Source organism: Ornithodoros turicata, chromosome 2 (assembly GCF_037126465.1).
Source record: "Ornithodoros turicata isolate Travis chromosome 2, ASM3712646v1, whole genome shotgun sequence".
NCBI classification, from domain to species: domain Eukaryota; kingdom Metazoa; phylum Arthropoda; class Arachnida; order Ixodida; family Argasidae; genus Ornithodoros; species Ornithodoros turicata.
In genome coordinates this window covers 56,840,472-56,862,484 of record NC_088202.1, presented here as the reverse complement: position 1 = coordinate 56,862,484, position 22,013 = coordinate 56,840,472, and the positions used below count along the sequence as shown (strand labels likewise).

Here is a 22,013-nt window from a genome sequence, read left to right as displayed (position 1 = left end):
TAGTGACTTGAAGCTCACGGTCTACTCCTCATGGAAGATCAACTGCTTGCGTTGGAGCGGGGGATTGGAAGACCAACCCACAGCACTTTACATGGACGTGAAAAAACGTTGGCATTCACATAGCCATTGAACGTGTGAAATAGAAATTTAATTGGGAAGAGATGAGAATAAAACTGGTGGAGGTTATTTATGTTAACCTGAAGCTGCACACACGAGCACTATAGTTTTATGTCCACAAAACAAGTGAACTAAAAGAAAAAAACTCATCTATAGAACGCAAACGAGACTCGATTATGCCTTTTAGAGGCGAACACGCGCCAACATAATTCGTCTGTTAGCTACAGAATACAACAAACTATACTGTAGTGACGTTCGTGCCCTGTTCCATTAAGTATTAGCCGAGTCCCACCACAGGAAGTCACAAAATTTTTGGTGCACAGCAGCGAAATCAACGCAATGTAACACTGACTACAGCTATCCTAACACGCGATCCGCGGCGGCTTGGAAGCAATATGGCTGCCGGAGCAGACGACGCGGAGCGGTTGCGGTACTCTTCCCCCGGTACAGTGACTCTAGTGCGCTGTGCGCGTGGGTAGCGTGGCGCGGAAACAAGATGGCGCATGCTCGCTCTTGGAACTCATTGTCGATTCTCTGAACCGTAGCTTATTTAGTGAATCTAGGTTCAATGGCCAACAGGTGGCGCCACAATAGCGCCGTCATTGCTTGCTTTCTGCTACTGCGAGTTACAGCGGGGGCGACAGTGGACGACGGGCTGTAGAGCTACAGCGGGGGCGACAGTGGACGCTCGAGAGTTCGAAGAAAACCTCATTACCCCCCGGCACTAAATCAGGGAAGTGACGCCCGGATTTTGCACTGCTCAACGTTACGGGGTGCACAGTTTGACAGCCGTGACCGTTGGCAGTAAATTTGGACCAGAGGGCGGGGATTACGAGGTGACGCTCCTGTCAAATGTTTTAAAACAGTCCAATTAGGGCTTGAAACCAGGTTGTCGAACCGAAACGTTTTTCGTTCCGGTTTTCGTTCCGGTTACATCATAAACGATCCGGTACCGGTTCTGCTCCGGAGCAAAAAAATAACGGTTCATACCGGTTTTTAACCGGTTCCGCTTCTGCTGGGAATATTCATCCCCACACACAAAAAAAAAATCAGTGTTACAAAATGTAAACCCGTTTATTCTGCATACACGGTATCAATAGACAGCTGTGAAATTGGTAGCTCCTATCTAGACCCCGAGCTAGACCCCTAGCTATGGGGTAGCGTTCCACTCCTAGAGTGGAAAACCTCCCCACTTCATCATCGGAATATATATGTTGTTGTTGGTAGCTCCTGGTTCCTGTAGGTTATTGTCTGTTCAAATGGGATTTCTCGTTTATTGAACCGCATGCTACAAACGGACTTGTTTGTCGTGATGTCATACGTAAAGTAATTTCTTGCTGGGTTGGAGCGATTGCATCCCATCCGAATGTCTGTTGCTACTGTCTAGCCAGCAATCACCACCGCACGAGTACGACGCAAATCGAGGAACACTTTCATTCACAAACGCGCTCGACGGCTCCGTTTTATTTTCTTCCTGTCCTGCCATGTGTAAATAAATAAGTTGTTCCTACCGTTTAATATCACTCTTTGATTTACTCACCACCGGCAACTTGACATCGCCTATTTTTTTCTGCCTTCGTATCTGTCCTGTTCACAAAAGAGTTGCCACTTTGCAAGGGCTTGCCCTCGCGTATGCGTAAATGTATTCAACTTAGCTGCTCTCAAACAAGGGACGCGTTGCGCGACATTACCGATAAAGAAGCCGTTATGCAGCCCCCTTGGGTCGCTGTTTAGTTGAGGAGATTTTTTGGGGATCAAATTAAAACGAACACTACGGCACATTGCTAGAGAGTCACATGTACCTCGAAGTCTGTGTGGGTGCGCGAACTATAAACCATTACGAAGGGAGCCTAAGGGTCATACTATACCGACATACATTCCACCGTAAACAGAACCCTCGTAAAGTATCCATGACATGACTTCAGAGCACACGACGTCTGTTTCATTCGCCTATCCGTAGTCCAAACCGGCGAAGTTCTTGGACCGAAAACCGTTAAATATATTTTCCGGTTTCCCTCTTGAGCGAAAAAAACGTATACGGTTTCGATTCCGTTCCGGTTCGCACCAAAATAGCGGTTTTTTTCGGTTTTCGGTTCCGGTTTTCGGTTCGCTCCGACACCCTGCTTGAAACACTTTGAACCCGGGGCAGTCGATTGGTGGTCCTGGATTGAGGTTGTGGCCCAACCATGACCCTTTTAAGAAGGTGTCGGGGCCCGAAGAGAGAGAGAAAACACTTGCCAAGGGTCTGGGACCCGTGTGAATTTTGACTCCAGCCTAGAGAGTTTGGTATGTATGTCGAAAGCCATATTCGTTTGCAGTGTACATAAGTGTAAATAAACCTAGTCGTTGCTGAGCCCCTTGTCCGTCAGACGTCTTCATGGAAACCAGTTCCCGGTCATCGGACGGCACTTCGAACCGATCCTCCAGCTAGAGAAGCAAGTGGAGGAAGTAGAAATGCCTTACTGTGAATGCCTTACTCCCTCTAAGCATAAATGCAGAGCAGAGCATCCCATGAGACTGCTGTCTACTCAGCGATAGGTAATCGGAACAACCCGTCCACTCCGACCAGAACTCCCACATTATGTGAACGCGACGGCGATCGCTTGGAGCAGCCAGACGGAGCCCTAAGTTGGTGGTTGTTGGCGGATTAGAGGCACCCAAGGCACTGTTGGCGGGTTGGAACGCATCGAAGGCACGAAAATTTACAGATTTGAATTTTGTCGCCTGGAAATTTTGGGCAATTTTTCCGGAGACGAAGAAAAAAAACAAAAAAGAAACGTTTTTTCCCCAAAATTTCCGGGTTTTTTTCCCAGGGCTTCGCATCTCTAGTCAGGCGTTGCCTTTCTTATCCACACGACCCTGACCTCCGGGTTGGTGAGCTATTCGCTATACGACAACTCACTTCGCTGATGTAGATAGGTATACAGCAGATCAAACCTAGTTTGTCGTGACTGGGAATTAGCGAATGCATCGGAGAGACGCCCTACAGCAAACGCCTCGGAAGTAATATCGCTTTAAATGGCGCACTGGCCCATAAGACCCTCCCCATCTGTATGCGTACAACGAAAGATTCCACACAAGCAAGAAGCAAGAAGCAAGTGGAGGAAGAAATCTTACTGGCGCAGCCCGACAGGACGTTCACCATCTGAAGACTGTGACCATCCGGGCGGAGGGACAAGGCTTGCAAGTTGCAGCAACGAAGGTACAACGCACGTTAACGTACAGCAAGGCATCGGTACATCGGAGACCGTCCAGGAAACTGAGAGGACAGCTCCGATCACCGACAAGAAAGCCGACGACAAGGAATACAACGAATTCCACGACGACAGGCAGTGCAGTCGTCATCGAGGCCACGTCAGGAAAGCACGTCAGCTGCCACATCGACTACATGACCGGGAAGCGCAATGGTGTGACGGGACGGTTCAACAGGCCATAGGAGAACACATCGGAGCTACGGCGGAGCACCTGAACTAGTCCACGAGGTAGGTGGGTGTTGGTCGCTCCTGAGGTCCATGTAGATAGCTTTTGCCGCGTTGGGTACTAGCTGGAGTGTTCATGGTAGAAAGTGTTGAGCTTTTGTAGTACATTGTAGCTTGGTCGTAGGAGGAACCTAGTGTTGGCGTACCAGTGCGAGCTGGTGACACCGGGGTTGTTGTGTGCTAGTGGATGCTAACGCGCAGTAAAGTTAGGCAGGAAAAGGCAAAATTCAGGGCAAAGAAGTCCCGATCACTTTTGCAAGCCACAGATTTTCTGAAACGCAGACTCGTTGGGCAGCAATCGAGCGTGAGGCGTTCGCGGTCATCTGGGCCCTTAAAAAGTTTGATCATTGGGTATTTGGGGGTCAAATCACCGTGGTAACAGACCACAACCCGCTTGCTTATCTGACTTGCACGACACCCCAGGGGTCTAAGCTTGCGCGCTGGGCTTTAGCACTGCAGCGATATAATGTAAATATTGTTCACCGCAGAGGCAGCGCTCATGGCAATGCTGATGCTTTGTCGCGGTTACAATTTGAGTAGAGATAGGTCGCGGAGAACACATTTATGTTCCGATTGAACGGACCTCTTGAGCCGCTACCTCCCACTCCTTCGTCGAGTGATGGGTGCGTGCGGACTGCTCCTTATGCCAATGTCTGTCATTGCATGTGTTTGTTTATGTCACATTTGCACAGATATTGTTTGCAGAATCACTTATGCGAGGTCACCCCGCTAAGGGCTTGTGAGCTGTTTTTCTTCGTTATACAAATCAGACTGCTATCATGTATAGTCCAACCCGTGTTGATTTTGTTCATTGTGATGTAATCGTACCCCACAAGGAACTTAAGGGGGGAGCTATACGGGTTGTACAGCTACAGCGGGGGCGACAGTGGACGCTCGAGAGTTCGAAGAAAACCTCATTACCCCCCGGCACTAAATCAGGGAAGTGACGCCCGGATTTTGCACTGCTCAACGTTACGGGGTGCACAGTTTGACAGCCGTGACCGTTGGCAGTAAATTTGGACCAGAGGGCGGGGATTACGAGGTGACGCTCCTGTCAAATGTTTTAAAACAGTCCAATTAGGGCTTGAAACACTTTGAACCCGGGGCAGTCGATTGGTGGTCCTGGATTGAGGTTGTGGCCCAACCATGACCCTTTTAAGAAGGTGTCGGGGCCCGAAGAGAGAGAGAAAACACTTGCCAAGGGTCTGGGACCCGTGTGAATTTTGACTCCAGCCTAGAGAGTTTCGTATGTATGTCGAAAGCCATATTCGTTTGCAGTGTACATAAGTGTAAATAAACCTAGTCGTTGCTGAGCCCCTTGTCCGTCAGACGTCTTCATGGAAACCAGTTCCCGGTCATCGGACGGCACTTCGAACCGATCCTCCAGCTAGAGCAGCAAGTGGAGGAAGTAGAAATGCCTTACTGTGAATGCCTTACTCCCTCTAAGCATAAATGCAGAGCAGAGCATCCCATGAGACTGCTGTCTACTCAGCGATAGGTAATCGGAACAACCCGTCCACTCCGACCAGAACTCCCACATTATGTGAACGCGACGGCGATCGCTTGGAGCAGCCAGACGGAGCCCTAAGTTGGTGGTTGTTGGCGGATTAGAGGCACCCAAGGCACTGTTGGCGGGTTGGAACGCATCGAAGGCACGAAAATTTACAGATTTGAATTTTGTCGCCTGGAAATTTTGGGCAATTTTTCCGGAGACGAAGAAAAAAAACAAAAAAGAAACGTTTTTTCCCCAAAATTTCCGGGTTTTTTCCCAGGGCTTCCCATGTCTAGTCAGGCGTTGCCTTTCTTATCCACACGACCCTGACCTCCGGGTTGGTGAGCTATTCGCTATACGACCACTCACTTCGCTGATGTAGATAGGTATACAGCAGATCAAACCTAGTTTGTCGTGACTGGGAATTAGCGAATGCATCGGAGAGACGCCCTACAGCAAACGCCTCGGAAGTAATATCGCTTTAAATGGCGCACTGGCCCATAAGTCCCTCCCCATCTGTATGCGTACAACGAAAGATTCCACAGAAGCCACGGATATTACCCTTGTGATCGCAGTCTTATATAAATCATGTAATGAATAGCAGTCAACAAGAAACAGCTCGCAATGTTCGTAGCAGACGGTTTTTCTACCAACGAATGAGGGGGCTCTCTAGCACAAACGTCACACTAGAGTGGGTGTGGTCTGCAGTTGGAGCGCTCCAAACTGTCACCGCGGCAGCGATTTTGCAAATTAATTGCGCCGCGGTGAAACAACTTTGGACACAAATACTTTATAGGAATGCTCTTCATATACTGCTTTACAAGATGACAGCAGTTTTTGGCCATGTTAGATATACCACTTTAACTTTCCTTTTAATGCGCCTTCGCTGACACGAAACGTTTCGGCAGACTCCCTCGCTCAGTAGGGAGGATTTAGCAGGTTGGACGGCCTTTACGTTAACGGTTCCGGAAACATAATATGACAAGCGCCTGTTTCCTTTGAAGTGGCTGACATCGCGTTGCTGATCTTTGAATTGTTTACTCATTTGCGTTCCACGACGTTCTGGAATATGGCTCGCAAATTGCAGGCTGCCCGTGCTTTGCAGAATGAAAATAGTGCCAGACTGGCGCCGCACCGAAGAGGCGGGAGTAGGACTTAAAAGTATCGTAAGGCAAAGAGAAATCAGCATACATCGAAGAGCTCGCTGCATATAAATAACTGACAACATAGCACACACGTGATATGTCACTAATAATTTTTAATTTGTTGTTAATTTAAAATTCTGATAAAATCGGTCGAGGCGACGCCTGGTGTGACACAGGCTTCATTTTAGCGGGCAACACTGGCGCTCATGCATCCAGCATTTTCTGTTTTGACTTTGGTTTCCACGAAGTGCGTCGTCGCTTGATAGACACAGTGCTGTGCACGTGCGGTGTAGTTTCGCCGCTGTACTTGACGGCCAAAGGGAAGTTGTCTAATTCGGCATAGTGTTGCCAACAGTATTCAGTCTTGATTTTCTATGAAAACCTGAGCATGATTGGGACGACAATTGCGTTGTTGGAATTCTGAGGGGATTACGTCATTTTACGAGATTCTGCCGCAACTATTTTACGGTAACTAATTGGGACCGTTCTGCAGAATGGCTGACTTGCGCCACAGCCCCTTTCACCCATCCCCTGAAGTGTTCTCCATTCATCATCATTGTTATGCTGCTTAGATTACATCGTGAATACTTGCGTTTGAAATAGCCTACATGGCGTCCAACGAATTATGTGTCTTTAGCCTAGTAATGTCGGTTCAATCTTCGTTATCCTCATTAGGCATGCTGAGGTCGTATTAGGGAAGGACGAGTGTCCACGTTGTCCGGCTACACGGACACCGCGGGGTTATGGCGTAGGTGGCGTGTTGTGCAGCATTCGCGCAAGTATAGAGTTCGCAGATGCGCCGCCATTGCTGTGGGAGATGCGGACGCGATGGCCGAAAATGCGGAACGCAAGCGGCGTGCGGCCGATAATGACAGGAAGCGGCGTACGACAAAGCGTGCTGCCAGTACACTCGGTCAGATGTGCAGAAATGCGCACCAAAGAGAGTGACTTTAACAGGAAGTGAACGCGTTTCTACACGAGGCTTATGGCATCCTATGGTCCGGCAGACACCGTCCTTCGTCTGCTGCAATGCTATCACATTTCGTACGTGTTTGGCGGTGCGTCAGATTTTTAAATGAAATTGCGCGCTAAGAAAGCTTCGTTTAGCCTTCGTTTAGCTTCGTTTCTAGCTTCGTTTAGCCTAAGTGTTTTACAAAGAGGTTTTGATACATGGGTTGCCAAATTAGGAGCGGTTTTCAACTAGCAAAAGTACCCTTCCGATGTTCCTTCGAGGGTCATCCTTTCAGCGTACAGGTGATGTTCCCCGGCGCGTTTTGGGCTCCAGACGCCGTGTGCTTACGCCTCAGCAATTAGGAGAGAGATCCATCGTGCTTGGTTCAAGATTATGATCTGAGATGTAACGGTGAGACAAATGAATTCGCACCAATCTCTGAATGTGATGGTGCATTCTAGCTTATAACCACTCAGACACATTGACGTCGACAAGATAGCGAGGGAAATAGACAGATAAACCAACAGCCATATTTGAAGTCACCCTGGATGGCGCCATGTTGATCTCACCTTGCCTTGTTTGCAAATGGCGGACATTAGGGACTCGTGCGGTGAGCATCTTTCCGCGCGTACGCTTCGAAATTCCGTGGTATTTATTGGTTCCGTAATGCCGTCAACAATTTAATTTGAGGAAGCGGCTCTATAGCGAATTCATCTGATTGTCCTAGTGCAGAAAACGTTGCACTGGCTCAAGTGTGCATGTCCCACGGCCGTTTCAACCCAACTTGCGTTGCGCACTCGGGTTTCATTGGTCCTTCGTTTCGCTCTTTGTTCGTTTGTGCCTTGAACGAAGGAGTGTAAGGCTTCAAATTTCAAGGCGAAACGCCTGGCGGTTGCGCGCTCTATGTACTTCTATCTCGTTGATTGGCGTATATTTTTCCTTTTCTTGCTTGCTGGTGGTGCCGCATAGCTTGTATCAGTAGCGTAGCCAGAGGAGGGTTCAAATTCCGAGTTCAAACCCCCCAATTCTTATTATCGACAATGCATCTGAGAGAGGGAAAGCAGCGTGAAGTCCTCTTCCCGATGTAAAGCATCCGTGGAACGCCTCCCCTCATATTTTTCTGGCTACACATTCGATTGGTTTCTTTTTATTGTCTTACCATTTTTACATGGTACCGTGATAGGAGCGCTAGGCAACCTTGTTCCAGTATTTATCGGTGTGTAGTGACCGGTACCCTAACCGGTATTTCTCATATAGGCTTGTACAAAATGCTCACAAAAAGTACTTAAATTAAGTTACTCAGTACAGGGCAAAAGAGTAACTGATTCGAGTACTAAATACCAAATCTTGAAAGTATTTAAGGTAGAGTATCAACTACCCTGAAAAGTAACCCGTTACTTTCAAGATACTTTGACGTCACAGTTGGAATTCGCTATCAGAGAAATGCGAAGAGCGTGAACTTGAAAATGGCGTCACCAAAAATACCTTTATTAGCTCGGAAGAACAACTGCTTTCGAAAACTACGACATACTACTTCTTTTTCTCTTTTTTTTTCTATTCATTACCCCCACTATTGAACAGGCGCCCTAAAGATGCGAACTAATGCTCTACGGAAACGACAGAGTTCACTGTAAGAACAGCAGATGTTATGTGCAAACCTACTGGTAGTTCCATGGTTCCCGTAGCTCTGAAGAGAACGGCTCTGAAACGGGTGAGGGCGGAAAAAGAAAGCTAGGCGAGGGTGCGGCTCGTGGACGATAGACCTCTCCCTGTTTGTAAATAAATGACGTCATAGTGTTCGAGAGCGCCACCAATTTGGTAGAGTTCAACTACGCTCGAAGCTAGGGACGAATAAGGTCGCGCCCGGTCTTGAGGGGATTACGATGGTCCCTGAAAGGGACGCGACCTTCGGTCCTACTTTTCTTTCAGTAGGAGGCAGCGAACAGGAGTCCATTCGTGGAACCCAGCCCTCCTCTTCAGACTTGTTTCGGTTTCAGTCTGTCTACCAACGTCATGATGACGTTTCTCGGGTAGAGCTCTACTGCGCAGAGTTTCGGCAACGCAGGAGGTGGTGCAACATCGTTCAAGTCGGCGAAGCGAATAGAACACATCTCGTGACGGGCACAGCGAATGACTGCGGAGTTATCGCACAGATAGTCCCAATCGATAATTATGTCGTAAGAACAGGTAAGGAGAACTAGGAACTCAGCCGGGTAACATACGCCTTCAATTGTAAGTCGGACTGTGCATACTGCGACAGATAAAATAGGCTCGCTGGCAGCACATCTCATTAGGCGGTCGGGGAAAGGAGTGGTCACTTTATGCAACCGCTTGCCCAAATCAAGGGGTACAACAGAGGGAGCAGCACCAGTGTCGAAAAAGCAAGAATGGGACGTTCGTCGAAATCAATAAGCATTCACCGCATAATGTTATGACTTCATAACATTGTGGGGTGAATGCGAAGGCGTTTCAGGCTGACAACATCCCACCCTTTCAATGCCCACAAAGCGACAGTCATCATAGTGAAATAAACATTTTGTGTACAAATTCTAATCCGTCCTCGCTCAATCACACACAGCTGACGCTGGAAATCGCGCTACAGAAGTCGTAACCGTTCTTGAAATTTCTCTTCTTATGATTGCTTTATCCTCATAAAGAGTTAATATTCGTTCCCCGTCTCTCTACGGCTTTCGGCACGGTTGTTCCATAAGAGCACTAAATGGCCTCAGGGGTTTACCCGCCGCATACCCTTCAGGAAAACACATCGCCAGTCAACACACATTGTTGGTAGAATGCAGGATTAACGTTGAATATTGCTGAACAATGTAGAACGCAAAATGCGAACATTGGTTCCGCGCTGACTTTACGTAGTTAATTCAGCATGTGAAGTGTTTTACGTGGATATACCGTGGATTTGTAGCACACAAATTAATAGTACATTGCCATATGTGAAAACAGCGTCGATAACTGTAATGGAAAGTCACAGAAGGACAGACGCTGAATATGCAACGCTGCTTTTGCGAAAATTTTGCCTGATGCCTTTAGCAAAAAGCAGGCTCAAACAATGTGGATCTGCCGCGCAGGCCGTTCAACAGCGCTTTACCAAGATTGCTTTTGCGTGATTCTGCTACTATTAACATTGCAAAAGATCGCACAAAGTAAATATTAATGTGGTAGTAATTCCATACGTGAAAAACCTATAGCTGATGGGAAACCAGTAACTGGTCTCCCAGTAATCCAGGCACGGTTATTTTATCAAATTCAGAGAGTCTTAAAAACTCTACCTATAATCCAATTCCATTCATTCCAAGGAAAAATAAACGTTTGGGCGTTTGAACCCCATTTCCTCCGCCATCCACCTTCATCCCATCTTCTTAGCTCTGCCCCCCCCCCCCCCCTTGCCATCTGAGAACACTCACATCACCGTACTACCGTGAGCCTGGCGCCCGGCCAGCCGGTGACAGTAGAAATCTGCGCAGAAGGCGTATTTTTTCGTCAGGCGCAGAAGAGAGCATCACGTGATGCACTAGCCCGTTGCGCCGTTGCAGCGGTTAATTTAAAACCAGTGTTGCGAAGACTACTGGAATTTCAGTAGATCTACTGGACTTCGAGTCGGTCTACCGAAATACTGAACAAAGAACAAAACGCGCTTAAATCTACTGAATATCTTGCTAGAAGCGTGATTTTACATCGCGAACTCTAATTGACGTTTGCTCACACTGCCTGGTTGCATTGTAGCCCGCGTTCGACCGAGAAAATCATGTCGTTTTGATATAGTAAGGCGTCTACGCGTTATCTGGCATCTGCAAGCAGTCACCTTTAAAAACGCGAGCGACTGCCCAAGTAAAACAATTTATAGCAAAGACATTGCAGAAGTATGCATATTCCACAGGACACCCGGTAACATAGCAAACATGAGAGAACTAACGTTCTGGGGCTGGAACAACATAGAAAGGACAAATGCATACAACGCCTTTCTATGTTGTTCCAGCCTCAGAACATCAGTTCTCTCTTGTCAACAGTTCCCGCTTGCGTCGATCCCGTCGTATGAATGAGACTGTGTGAGTGAGCAAAAATGTAAGAGTGAAAGGAGGATGAGCGAGAAAGAGTGGCTGGTTTGTCCCTTCAGATGACGCACCCTTGGAAGTCGCTGAGGAGGTGTGTTAGCTTAGCTGAATTGGTAGAGCCCTGGACCGGCAATCCAGAAGATGTGGGTTCGAGTCCTACAGCTGGCTAACCTTTTCAGTGAATTTCTTCTTTCATAGCGAACACGACAAGTTCCGACGAGCTTCGGTCGTTAGGAAGTTTCGTTGTAAACATCCTCTGCTTTCCGCATTCGAGCGCGTGGGTGGGACGGATATTTTCTGAGGTCAACCTCATGAAAACGAAACAGCTTTCGACAGAAACTATCACTGGACTAATGCACACAGAGCGACTGATAGGAGACAACAACTGCTGTAACTTCACTGGTGACTTAGTAGAAACATTATATGAGCCAGAGTACGTGATCGAATGACGGTGTGCAAGGACATCCTTACTGTGTACACCATATAAAAAGTAAAATCTTGTTATTTTATCGCCTATATGTCGTGATAGTTCGTGTTTATTTATCATACGGCCCACTAGTTAGGTCGCCTTGGAGCGTTTCGCCCTTGTTTTTAGTACATCTACTGAGTTCTACTGAATTTTCTGATGCCGACCTCCTGAACTTCCGCCTAAGTGGCCTGGCAACACTGTTCCAAACTGTTCCAGACGCCGCTGGAGGATGGAGTTGAACATGACGGCGTCTCGATGTCTTGGAAGAGTGCGGTAATTTCCAGCGCGAACAGCTCCAGCACAGTCCACATGCGCCACATGCCACATGCGGCCACAGTCCATACAGGTAAACGGCCGTGGTGTCTTTATTTGTTAGCGTTCGTTTGAGACTCTACTATTCTTCCAGTCGATTCAGCCCACCGAGTTCATAAAATTCAAAACGATCCTTGCTATGCTTGTAGGCACATTAGCGTGCGTGTGCTACTTTTAATTTCTGGTCGATTCACTGTAGTATTCATCTTAGTTCTTTTAGGAAACTGTATCTTTGAGCAAGCTTGGAGTCATTTACCGTCTGATGCGTTACAGGTAAGAATGCTACGTAAATCGAAAGATTCTCTAACGTTGATATGTCTATCATGTCTGTGTCGTTTTTCTCAGTGTGCTTCGACGGCGGAACTTCTACTTGGCCGGTGAGTTCCAGATATTGGAAGACACGAAGGAACAATTAAATCGGTAGCCGTTCATAAGGCAACAAGTGACCAGAAGCTACAGTTGCGTCACTAGCAGGCAGGGCACGAGCTAATTATACTAGTCAGTCACATCCATGATCCTTCTTATTTACATAAGGTGGCGGTATTGTGATCGTGATCTGTATAAACGGATGCTGTGTGGTTTGCAAACATAAATAACCACAAAGTGGTCTTGACACAGGCATGAGCAGCTCATCATTTGGCATTTCACGATTTTTTACAGATGCAACGTCCAAGTACCTACGTGTACAGATAACCAGAGGACCCAGCCCAACCGCAAGCCAATACTGCAGAAGATGAACACGAGGGCTATAGCAAATTCATACCTCAATACTTCAATACCTCAATACCTTCAATACCTCAATACTTCATACTTCAATACCTATGCCATATGTGCTTTGGGTAATAAAGTGTTTCCTATTCCCCACTTTCCTGCGAAATTATTTTGATACCAGACTTGGGATGTCTAAAGGGACACTGAAAGTGTTAAGGGGATATACTAAAATATATATAAAATTACACTGAACGTGTAATTTTTATCGTCATGACAGCGTTGGAGAAAGTTGTAAAGCGCTGTTTATTTGATGCTCTCATGTCATAGAGTCTGGTACGTTGTATTCACATATAAACTGCATTTCATATACGTTAAATTTACGTTGATCGGCACTTGTTAAATTAACTTGTTTTCGAGCGTACATTTGACATCATGATTTCATCATGACACGTTCGCTTTCATCGTCGATTCAACATTGATTTTATTGATATCCAACGTTTTTTGTACGTCGAATTTACAATAGTGTGTTGACTGGGATTCCATGCTTGCTCCCAAATCCGAGGCGCTGCACGCTACCACTTCCCAAGAGGGACGTGGATGTCCCGAATATCTCAGACTCTAAAGCATATGTACAGCACAAAGGGTATTGCCGAGACCGAAAGAGAATCTTTCGTTCGACCACCATGTCACACACACAGACGTAAGTACACACAAAGTTACTTGGAAAATGGGAAAAAAAAAGGAACAGTAAAAAGTTAATAAAAAGTATTTAAGTTCGATTACGACATACCGAGATACCAAGTTATTCTCATTAAGATGCGTAGCTTAAATGCTCTACTAAGTTACCGTATAAGTCTGAACATTACGTGATCAGCCCTATTTATCTCGTGAGAGATTTTTCCACGACTTCTGAGCACCTTGATCAAATTTAATTGGCAAGGAACTGAGTTTTCCCAATTGAACACGAAAACTAGCCAAGTCAACCCCACGATTGTTTGGCAGGAACAGAAATCTCATGCCGGATTTACCCCATTCCGTTCCAAAAGACATTCACAATTACAATCGTAATATCTGGGGGGGATGCGAAGACCGTCGTCTCGGGGCGCACAGATAGCCGACCGCGCTGGGGCCCGCTTGCACGAAAGTTGAGGAGCACGCACGTGGAGTGTTGAAGACTGTAGCAGGTGCCCGAAGCACTGCCGAAGCTGCTGAGGACACCAACTGAAGGATCTCCTCCATGTTTGTGCAAACGGCCCAAGATATCCCAAAGAAGCGATGCAACGAGCGCATGTACAGTTTCTCTGCTCCCTTTCCAAGCTTCTGCGGATAACAGCAGCATGGCTGCAAGGCAAAGTTATGTGAAATAAGAGCGAGAAGGAAACCGCCGCATCTTGCATTAACTGCGAAGCAACTGTGGCTACGAGCGCCGTAGAGATATCGACAGATGGACAGAGGACAGCAGAAAGGACTGGGGGACAGGGAGGTTAGTACGCGTCCTGGGCCGACTTCAGGGGGACCTGTGCCGATATTAGACTGGAAAGTCTTCGGAAAACCACGACAAAATCTCACACAGCCTGGTAGGATTCGATCTCACCTGGTAGGATTCGAACCCACCATCCTCCAGCCTCAGCGCGGTCAACAATTTGCGCGCCTCAAAACGCCAGTCTTCGCAGCTTTTCGTTAGCGGTTACCAGAGTAATAGGGAATGTATTTTTCAATGCAACGGAGTAAACCTAGCGTGAGCTTTCCGTTTCTGTGAAAAACGAAACAAATAAATTGCTTCCGGGTGACTGACCCAATGAAAATGATGCAGAAACCACTTCGTTGGCTCTCTACGGTATGCTGACGATGCATACGAGGGGTGTTCAAGTCAAACCGGGACTTTCTGTCTCCTGAGTGTAGAAATGGCTCGCGCTGCTTATTTTTCGTCATTTTCACACGCGACAGGCCTCCGCGTTCACCACGTGGTGGCCCAAAGTTGGTGCAAAACAGAAGACACGTGCTGGACAAGATGGTCGACAACGAGGTCAGCACGCACATCAAACAGCGAAATCGTCATGAAGTTTCTCGTGAATTAAGGCGTAACGTCATCTGAAATTCACAGAAGACTTCAGGTTCAGTATGGCCACGATGCATTTAGCCGCAGCAAAGCGTTTGAGTGGTGCAAACGGTTCCGAGACGGCCGTACATCAGTCCAGGACGATCCCGGCCGGGGCGGCTGAGACCCAGTGTCACAGTTCCTGAGCACATCCGACTAGTGGAGCGCCTGATCCTCAAGGACCGATGGATAACATGTCTCGAACTGGCTCGAGGGACGGAACTTTCTGTGGGAACGTTGGACACTATCATTCATGAACACCTCCAGTTTCGGAAAGTTAGTGCCCGTTGGGTCCCGAGGCAGCTCTCCGTGTTTTGACCGGCACAGAAGACTGGAATTCTCCCAAGAGCTAAGGTATCATTTCGACACTGAAGGACAGCCGTTCCTTGATCGGATCATCACGTGCGATGAAACGTGGGTGCACCATTTCACTCCTGAGTCTAAACGCGCATCAGAACAGTGGAAGCATCCGGGCTCGCCAGCTCCCAAGAAGTTCCGAAGCACCCCGTCTGCGGGTAAGGTCATGGCCACGGTTTTCTGGGACAAGGCTGGCGTTGTTGATGTTGATCTTCTGCCCAGTGGTACCACCATCAATAGTGCATATTACTGCCAGGTTCTCAGGGATGTGCATAAGCCGCTGAAACAAAAGCGGCCTGGCCTAATCACCAAAGGTGTCCTCCTCCTACAGGACAATGCACGCCCTCGTACCGCGCATCTCACGACACGCACCTTACAGGAACTTGGTTGGGAGTTGCTGCCACATCCCCCTTACAGTCCAGACCTCGCCCCCAGCGATTTCCATCTCTTCGAGCCACTGAAGGCGTTCCTTGGGGGCCGCCACTTCAGCTGCGACGACGAGGTCAAGAATGCGGACCGATCATGGCTGCTACACGCCGGTAAGGATTTCTACGCTGCTGGCATCCAAGCCCTCGTGAAACACTGGGACAAGTGTATTAGTGCAGCTGGAGATTACGTTGAAAAATAAAAGTAATTTCTCCCCAGTAAGTTCATTTTAATGAAGGAACGAATAACCGAGAGACACGGGACACGAAGACAAGCACAAGAGTTCTCAGACACAGTAATGATTTAATAACACCGAGCCTTCTAAATACCTAACAACTCCAGGAGGGGAGGGAGAGGGATAAAGGATGGCCTATGTACACAGTTCCCGCGTTGCGTTATCACCACCGTCTGTTTCAAAAGTCTTTTCCACTTATCCCTTTCCCTAGACACAACCACTGTATCGTTGAAAATGGGCTCACAGTTTCTGCATTGGCGAAGATATTCAACTAGCTCGCTAGAGATATGGCTCTTTTTTAAATTTAGCTGGTGTTCTCGAAGGCGGTCATTTAAACAACGTCCAGTCTGCCCAACATAACAAAAACCACAACTTAAGGGAATAGAATAAACAGCACATGTGCATGTTACAATCGCAGACTTATGCTTTACAGTGCAACCTTTTGCCACGACATTGAATGGAGTCAATCTACTCAACCTGAAAGCATTAGAAAAAACCACTTTCAACCAAAAATCTCTCGCAACAGATAAAATGGTATGGGAGACAGATTGATAATACGGTATGACAACCAATTTGTCGGAAGATGAATTGGCATTCTCATGGTTGGTGTCTAGCCGAACATGAAGCTTGCGTAGGAGAATAAGAGCCCTGGAGGCAATCAACTGCATGTCACAACCTGCTTGAACAAGTCTGTTAACCTCTCGTGAGATACTTGACGAAACACAATGAAGACAACTTTTTGACGAAGCAGCATTCAGAAGACTTGAAATGATCCCAAACTTAACTAACTTGGAATGTGAACTAGAACATGGGAGGATGGGTTTGTTAGCATCGTTACCATACTGCCAGCATAGACCAGAATGAGACACAAATGTAAGGTCAAGATATTTCAACTTATTGCAGGAAGGATACTCAACAGAAAATTTTATCTCTGGCGCGAGAGACATAATAGCATCGGCAACCGTGACAGGTGACAAGGATGGACGATTATACAAAACAATAATGTCATCAAGAAACCGGCGAACGTATATGGTGTTATCTACCCACTGAGAGTTACAGAAAGATCGAATAGCATTGTCAAGCATTAAGATAAATCTCAGCCAAGATCGGTGCAACAGATGATCCAATGCATACACCATTAGATTGTATAAATGGCATGTTATCCCAGGTTACAACCGTAGACTCGAAGTAAGTTTGCAAAACAATCAGAAAAGTCCCAGAAGGGATACCAACAGAGTTCTGAAAGGCCGTTAAATTGTCACCAATGAAACTTGAAACACGCCGAAGCAACAGCTGAACGTTCATGGAGTAGTATAAGTCTTTAATATCAAGTAAACTGTTGAGCATGCAAGGGTTTGATGTACTCAATGAGCTCACCGGTGTTCTTTAACGAGATAGATCCTGAAAGGGTGATGGACTTTAGAGTTCATTTTACTTTAGCGAAAAATGAAAAGTCCCGGTTTGACTTGAACACCCCTCGTATATACGTATATAGGACGATATATGCAGAGGGATAAAAGTTCAGAAGGCCACGAAGTAAATACAGTTAGGAAGGAATGAAAGGCAAACAACGAAGGGGGGGAAGCAAAAAGGGGTGATTTATTACAGTTATTATTAAACTATTAGAAATGTATCTAGGGGTATGGTCAACGTTGCTGCGGAAGCTCAAGACCTCGTCAGGACCGAGAGATTAGAAGGGTGCCTTGAAGCTTTTGTACATGTGTAGCATGACGTCACAGCCGGGGTTGGTCGGGGTTACAAAAGCTTCAAGACACCCTTCTAATCTCCTGACGTAGGCGGGGCTTCTGCCGCAACGTTGAACATACCCCTAGATACCTTTCTAATACTTTAAATCGTAATAAATCACCCCTTTTTTGCTTCCCCCTTCGTTGTTTGTCTTTCATTCCTTCATAACTGCATAAGACTATATATATATATATATATATAATGAAGAAAAATAGCATACGTTCTTTGGCTGCACGTTGAACATATGTTTATAAGTCCCAAACGTCGCCACACCAGCATTGGACAGCTGTTTCGGCCTTATTGGGCCTTCATCAGCAATGCGTAGGGGGGCGACGTTTGAGCGAGTGGCGTCGGAAGGTCACGTGGAACGTGACCTTCCGACGCCACTCGCTCAAACGTCGCCCCCCTACGCATTGCTGATGAAGGCCCAATAAGGCCGAAACAGCTGTCCAATGCTGGTGTGGCGACGTTTGGGACTTATAAACATATATATATATATATATATATATTTATTTATTTATATAAGACTCACGATGCCACGTACCAGAAGATGCCAGATTTTGCTACGATTCTTTCCGTACCTTTTGCAAGCGCCGTTGCTTCTCAACCCCGACGTACGGCTGCTGCACGACACCGTTTCTTGTCGAGGAGCTCCTCTTCTGTGGGTGGTGGCCGCTTGCGAGGCCCCGTCTCATCTGACACAACGAGTGCCTCAAGATCGGGTTTTGTGTGCGGTTTATTATAAACGGTTTACGACGCAATCATTCACATCAGCACCACTGCAGCGCGCCACTTATAAATCGATTTTGCATTTGTCTGGGTGCGAATGTGAGCGAGTGCGTACTGCCGCCCCGCTTACATGTGGCGCAGGTATAAATCCTACTTTTGTTTTGTTACGATGCCAGAACACGTACCACTTTTCCGGTGTTAGTAGCTAAAAATACTTCGCATTAAAAGAAGAAAAAACTAAAGGAAAACGCGATAATAAGGAAAATTCAAGTTCTCGCGAATTAAGTTTGATATAAGTGCTCAGAAGGAGTGGCGAAAATTCCCTCTTCGTTGACCTCAATGTTCAAACAAGTACATCTTTACTTCGATTTTTTATCACGTTAGGTGAAGCACCCCGTATACACGACTATATGTGGCATATGCCCATAAACACTGTCAGCAGTGTCACGTGACGGAAAATTTGCTAGTTCCGGTGAAATTCCGTAAGAGATAGCCATGCCGAAATAGTAATTATATTGTGCCAACTGATAGCTAAACTGATGTGTTGCGCTAAAATGAAACAAGCGGCTTACTCGGAAGTTGTCAGTTGTAAGCGAAATTCTTCACCTTCACGATCTCGCTGCATCCCTTTATCCGATGACACAACCTGAAATAAGGACGGAAGTATTTGGACTAAATGAACCTCTGTATGCAATAAGGGGATAAGTCGAAAAATCCCAAAAGTTAGAAAAGGGGCCTGATATGATTATCCGTCCCATTGACAACAATGCATTTCCCGTTTTTTACCATGCTGTAGCGGGCCAACGAATCGCAATAAGGTCCTAAGTTTTCATTGGCAGGTGCATAGTGGTATGTAGATGTCATTGCAACAAAAATAGTAAAAAGAGGATAAGTCTACTTATCCCCTTATTGCATACAGAGGTTCAAATGTTCACGCATAGATCAACGTGCTACGACCTATTCCGATCGAACTCCATCTATTTGTTGTACAAGATTGCCATTCTGCAAGAATGACATAACATTAGAGTGAGTGATAACCACTTTCTTGCCCGTGACCGACCCTAAGTAACGGAATGGCGCCGCTTCATTGAAAAGTAGCGCAACACCAGAGTCTCTACAAATACGAATATCCTTCATTCTGTACAGTGGGGCTTAGCTTGGAAACCCAGGAGAAAGTAGGGTAAGGAGGGACAAGATGAGACACGGGGGCGACATTTTTTGCTCAATGCCGCCTGTTTCAGAGACGAGTTGCCACATCCGATTCAAGCTTTACTCATGGGTCCGCATGTCCGCTCTATTGCAAGTCAGAATTGTCCGGATTGGTATCTGCTGTGAAGAGAGAAAAAAAAAATAGGTCACTTCTGCCTGGAATGTAAAGACCCGCAAAAAAGGCGCAATTTTCTGTAATAATACTTCTTGTCAGCTGTGCAGCAGCGTGTCGCAGGTTTATTCTGTCAATGGAAGTTCATATCCTATTTCTTTATTCATTCATCTATATATGTGGAAAATACGGGTATTCTTGGTTCTCCGGTGTTTAACTGAAAAATTAATGCATCCGGTGTTGTCCACGGGGCAAGTCGCGACAAGTTAATGTAACTTAAATTTAATGTAATTTAGAAACTGGTCACACAACTATTAGGTGGGTAGGTACTTATGCTTGTTCGTCAGAGATTCCTTTTTTGCAGGATTTGCCTAGGATTTTCGAGCAAATTTTCCTGTGTCCTAGGATATCTCCTGCAAAGCAGAAGCGCACTCAAAAGCGAGCGACAAGCAACACATCAGACTGGCGGTGCCTTGTTTGCAAAGGACGGTGGAGGGAAATAGCACCGGCTTCTGTGTGGTTTTATCGCACATCATATAGGCGGTGGGACCAAGCTTAAATTGCAAAAGCTAATTTATATAGTTCATTACTACGGCGTGTCTCATCTTGCCTGACGCGCTGTCTCGTGTTTCTCCGAGAGTTGGTGCAAGATGAGACAATCTGCAGTTTTGGATTTCTTGTTCTGGTGTTATTTTAGAACCGGTTAAGTCCGTTCTGATTTACAGATCAGAAGCTCGAGACCTCTGAGAATGTGCCTATGAGTATTTTTATTTTTATTTTTTTAAATACGAAAAATGAATATTCAATTGCAAATTTGTCTCATCTTGCCCCACCTTACCCGATATGGAAATCGCTTTTTTTCCGGTGTGTCCCTTCTTCCCCCCTCTCCCACTATGTTCCAGGTTTTCCATTTTAGTGAAAGTAGCGGTATATTGAAAAACCGATAAATACGAGAGAAATGCATTAGCATTAAGCGCCTATCCCGCTCTATACTTGACGTCAGGGTATCCACTTCCGGTCTAAACTTGACTTCCGGTTTGACATTTTCAATTACTATAAGTTCATTTAACTAACCCCCCCCCCCTTTCATGACGAAGGTAATCGCAGGTTACCTGGGTAATCTTGAATGTTTAATTGCATTTACCTCATTTAATTACTCTCAATTTCCCTTGAATTGACGTTAATTACATTTACTTACCTCCGTTTACCTTCGGCAATCTTTTTTAATTGCTCTTAATTACATATATCTTACGTCTATTACCTTCATACTCAACTTTCTTGCTGTAATTACCTTTAATTACCTCTAATCACGTTTAATTACTTTTACCTCCTGCTCTTAATTACCTTCAACTACTTAAATTCATGTCATTTACCTGCATTTACATTTACCCTTTTATCTCTCCTTTACATCTCCATTTATACGTCTGTCTCGGTGAGGCTTCACCATCTCATGATACACACACACATACATACATACATCAAGCTTTTTCCACTTTGACACTCCTAATGCTGACGCATTAAAAGTCTTGTTCTTATGTACCGAAATAAACTGAACAACAAACCCTGGTTAGCACTGATAACTTCGATTAAGTGAAATGAAGTGTCCTCCTCTGCCAAAATCCTCCTCGTACGTTTCAGTAACATTGTGTTTGTATGTGCGAACGTAGACGCAACGTCCCCTTGTTATCATTGACACGCAGATTGCAGGTGAGTATCAGGACCATCTTGCAGCAAGACTTATCCACCCTATTAGTAGATTGTTTCTTGCGTCAGTGCCACGACCATGCTTAAATGAGCATACAGTCATGGTCAGGCCCGTTGCTTGAGGATCATAGTATCTTGTGAATTTTCTCATCGCAATAAGTTGTGTTCGCAGTGAATTGTAAATAATGTTCACAGAGGTTTAGTAAATTTCCTCAAAAAAGTTTCAGGTTCAGGATGGCAAGGCGTGCAGCAATTTCTCCTTCTGGCACTGTGTAAGCACGAGCTTTGTTCTTGGCATGCTTGGTGACCTCCACTGTGCCATCTGTAGTGTACACTCAATAGTAGTACTTGACAAATAAACTCTGACAAGTTAATAACTACATGAACTTCTCGAATAAAATTTTATAGAAAGTTTTGTAAGAGAATAACCTCAACAACGTATAGTGATTTTCATACTCTGCAAGTTAAACGTCCAAGTCCAAATTCTGTTTTCATTTTATCCCTGTATATTAGAACTACTGGAATTACACGTTCCATCGGTGATAAAGGTAAGTCGATTATTTTCTACCATTGCAAATGCGTATTTGAAAATTTGTCTGAAACCAGTTACGTGAAATGAACACAATGATGGGTGGATAACCGCCTATACGAAG

At 45.9% G+C, this 22,013-nt stretch overlaps 1 protein-coding gene across 1 annotated transcript in view; it reads right to left on the bottom strand.

The window, feature by feature from the left end:
* Positions 1-22,013, bottom strand: part of LOC135385453 (uncharacterized) — a 102,945-nt gene that overhangs the window by 18,099 nt on the left and 62,833 nt on the right. Inside the window, exon 13 of the mRNA XM_064614774.1 lies at positions 18,908-18,981. Within this exon, the coding sequence (XP_064470844.1) occupies positions 18,908-18,981 (74 nt within the window). The remainder of the gene's footprint in view (positions 1-18,907; positions 18,982-22,013) is intronic.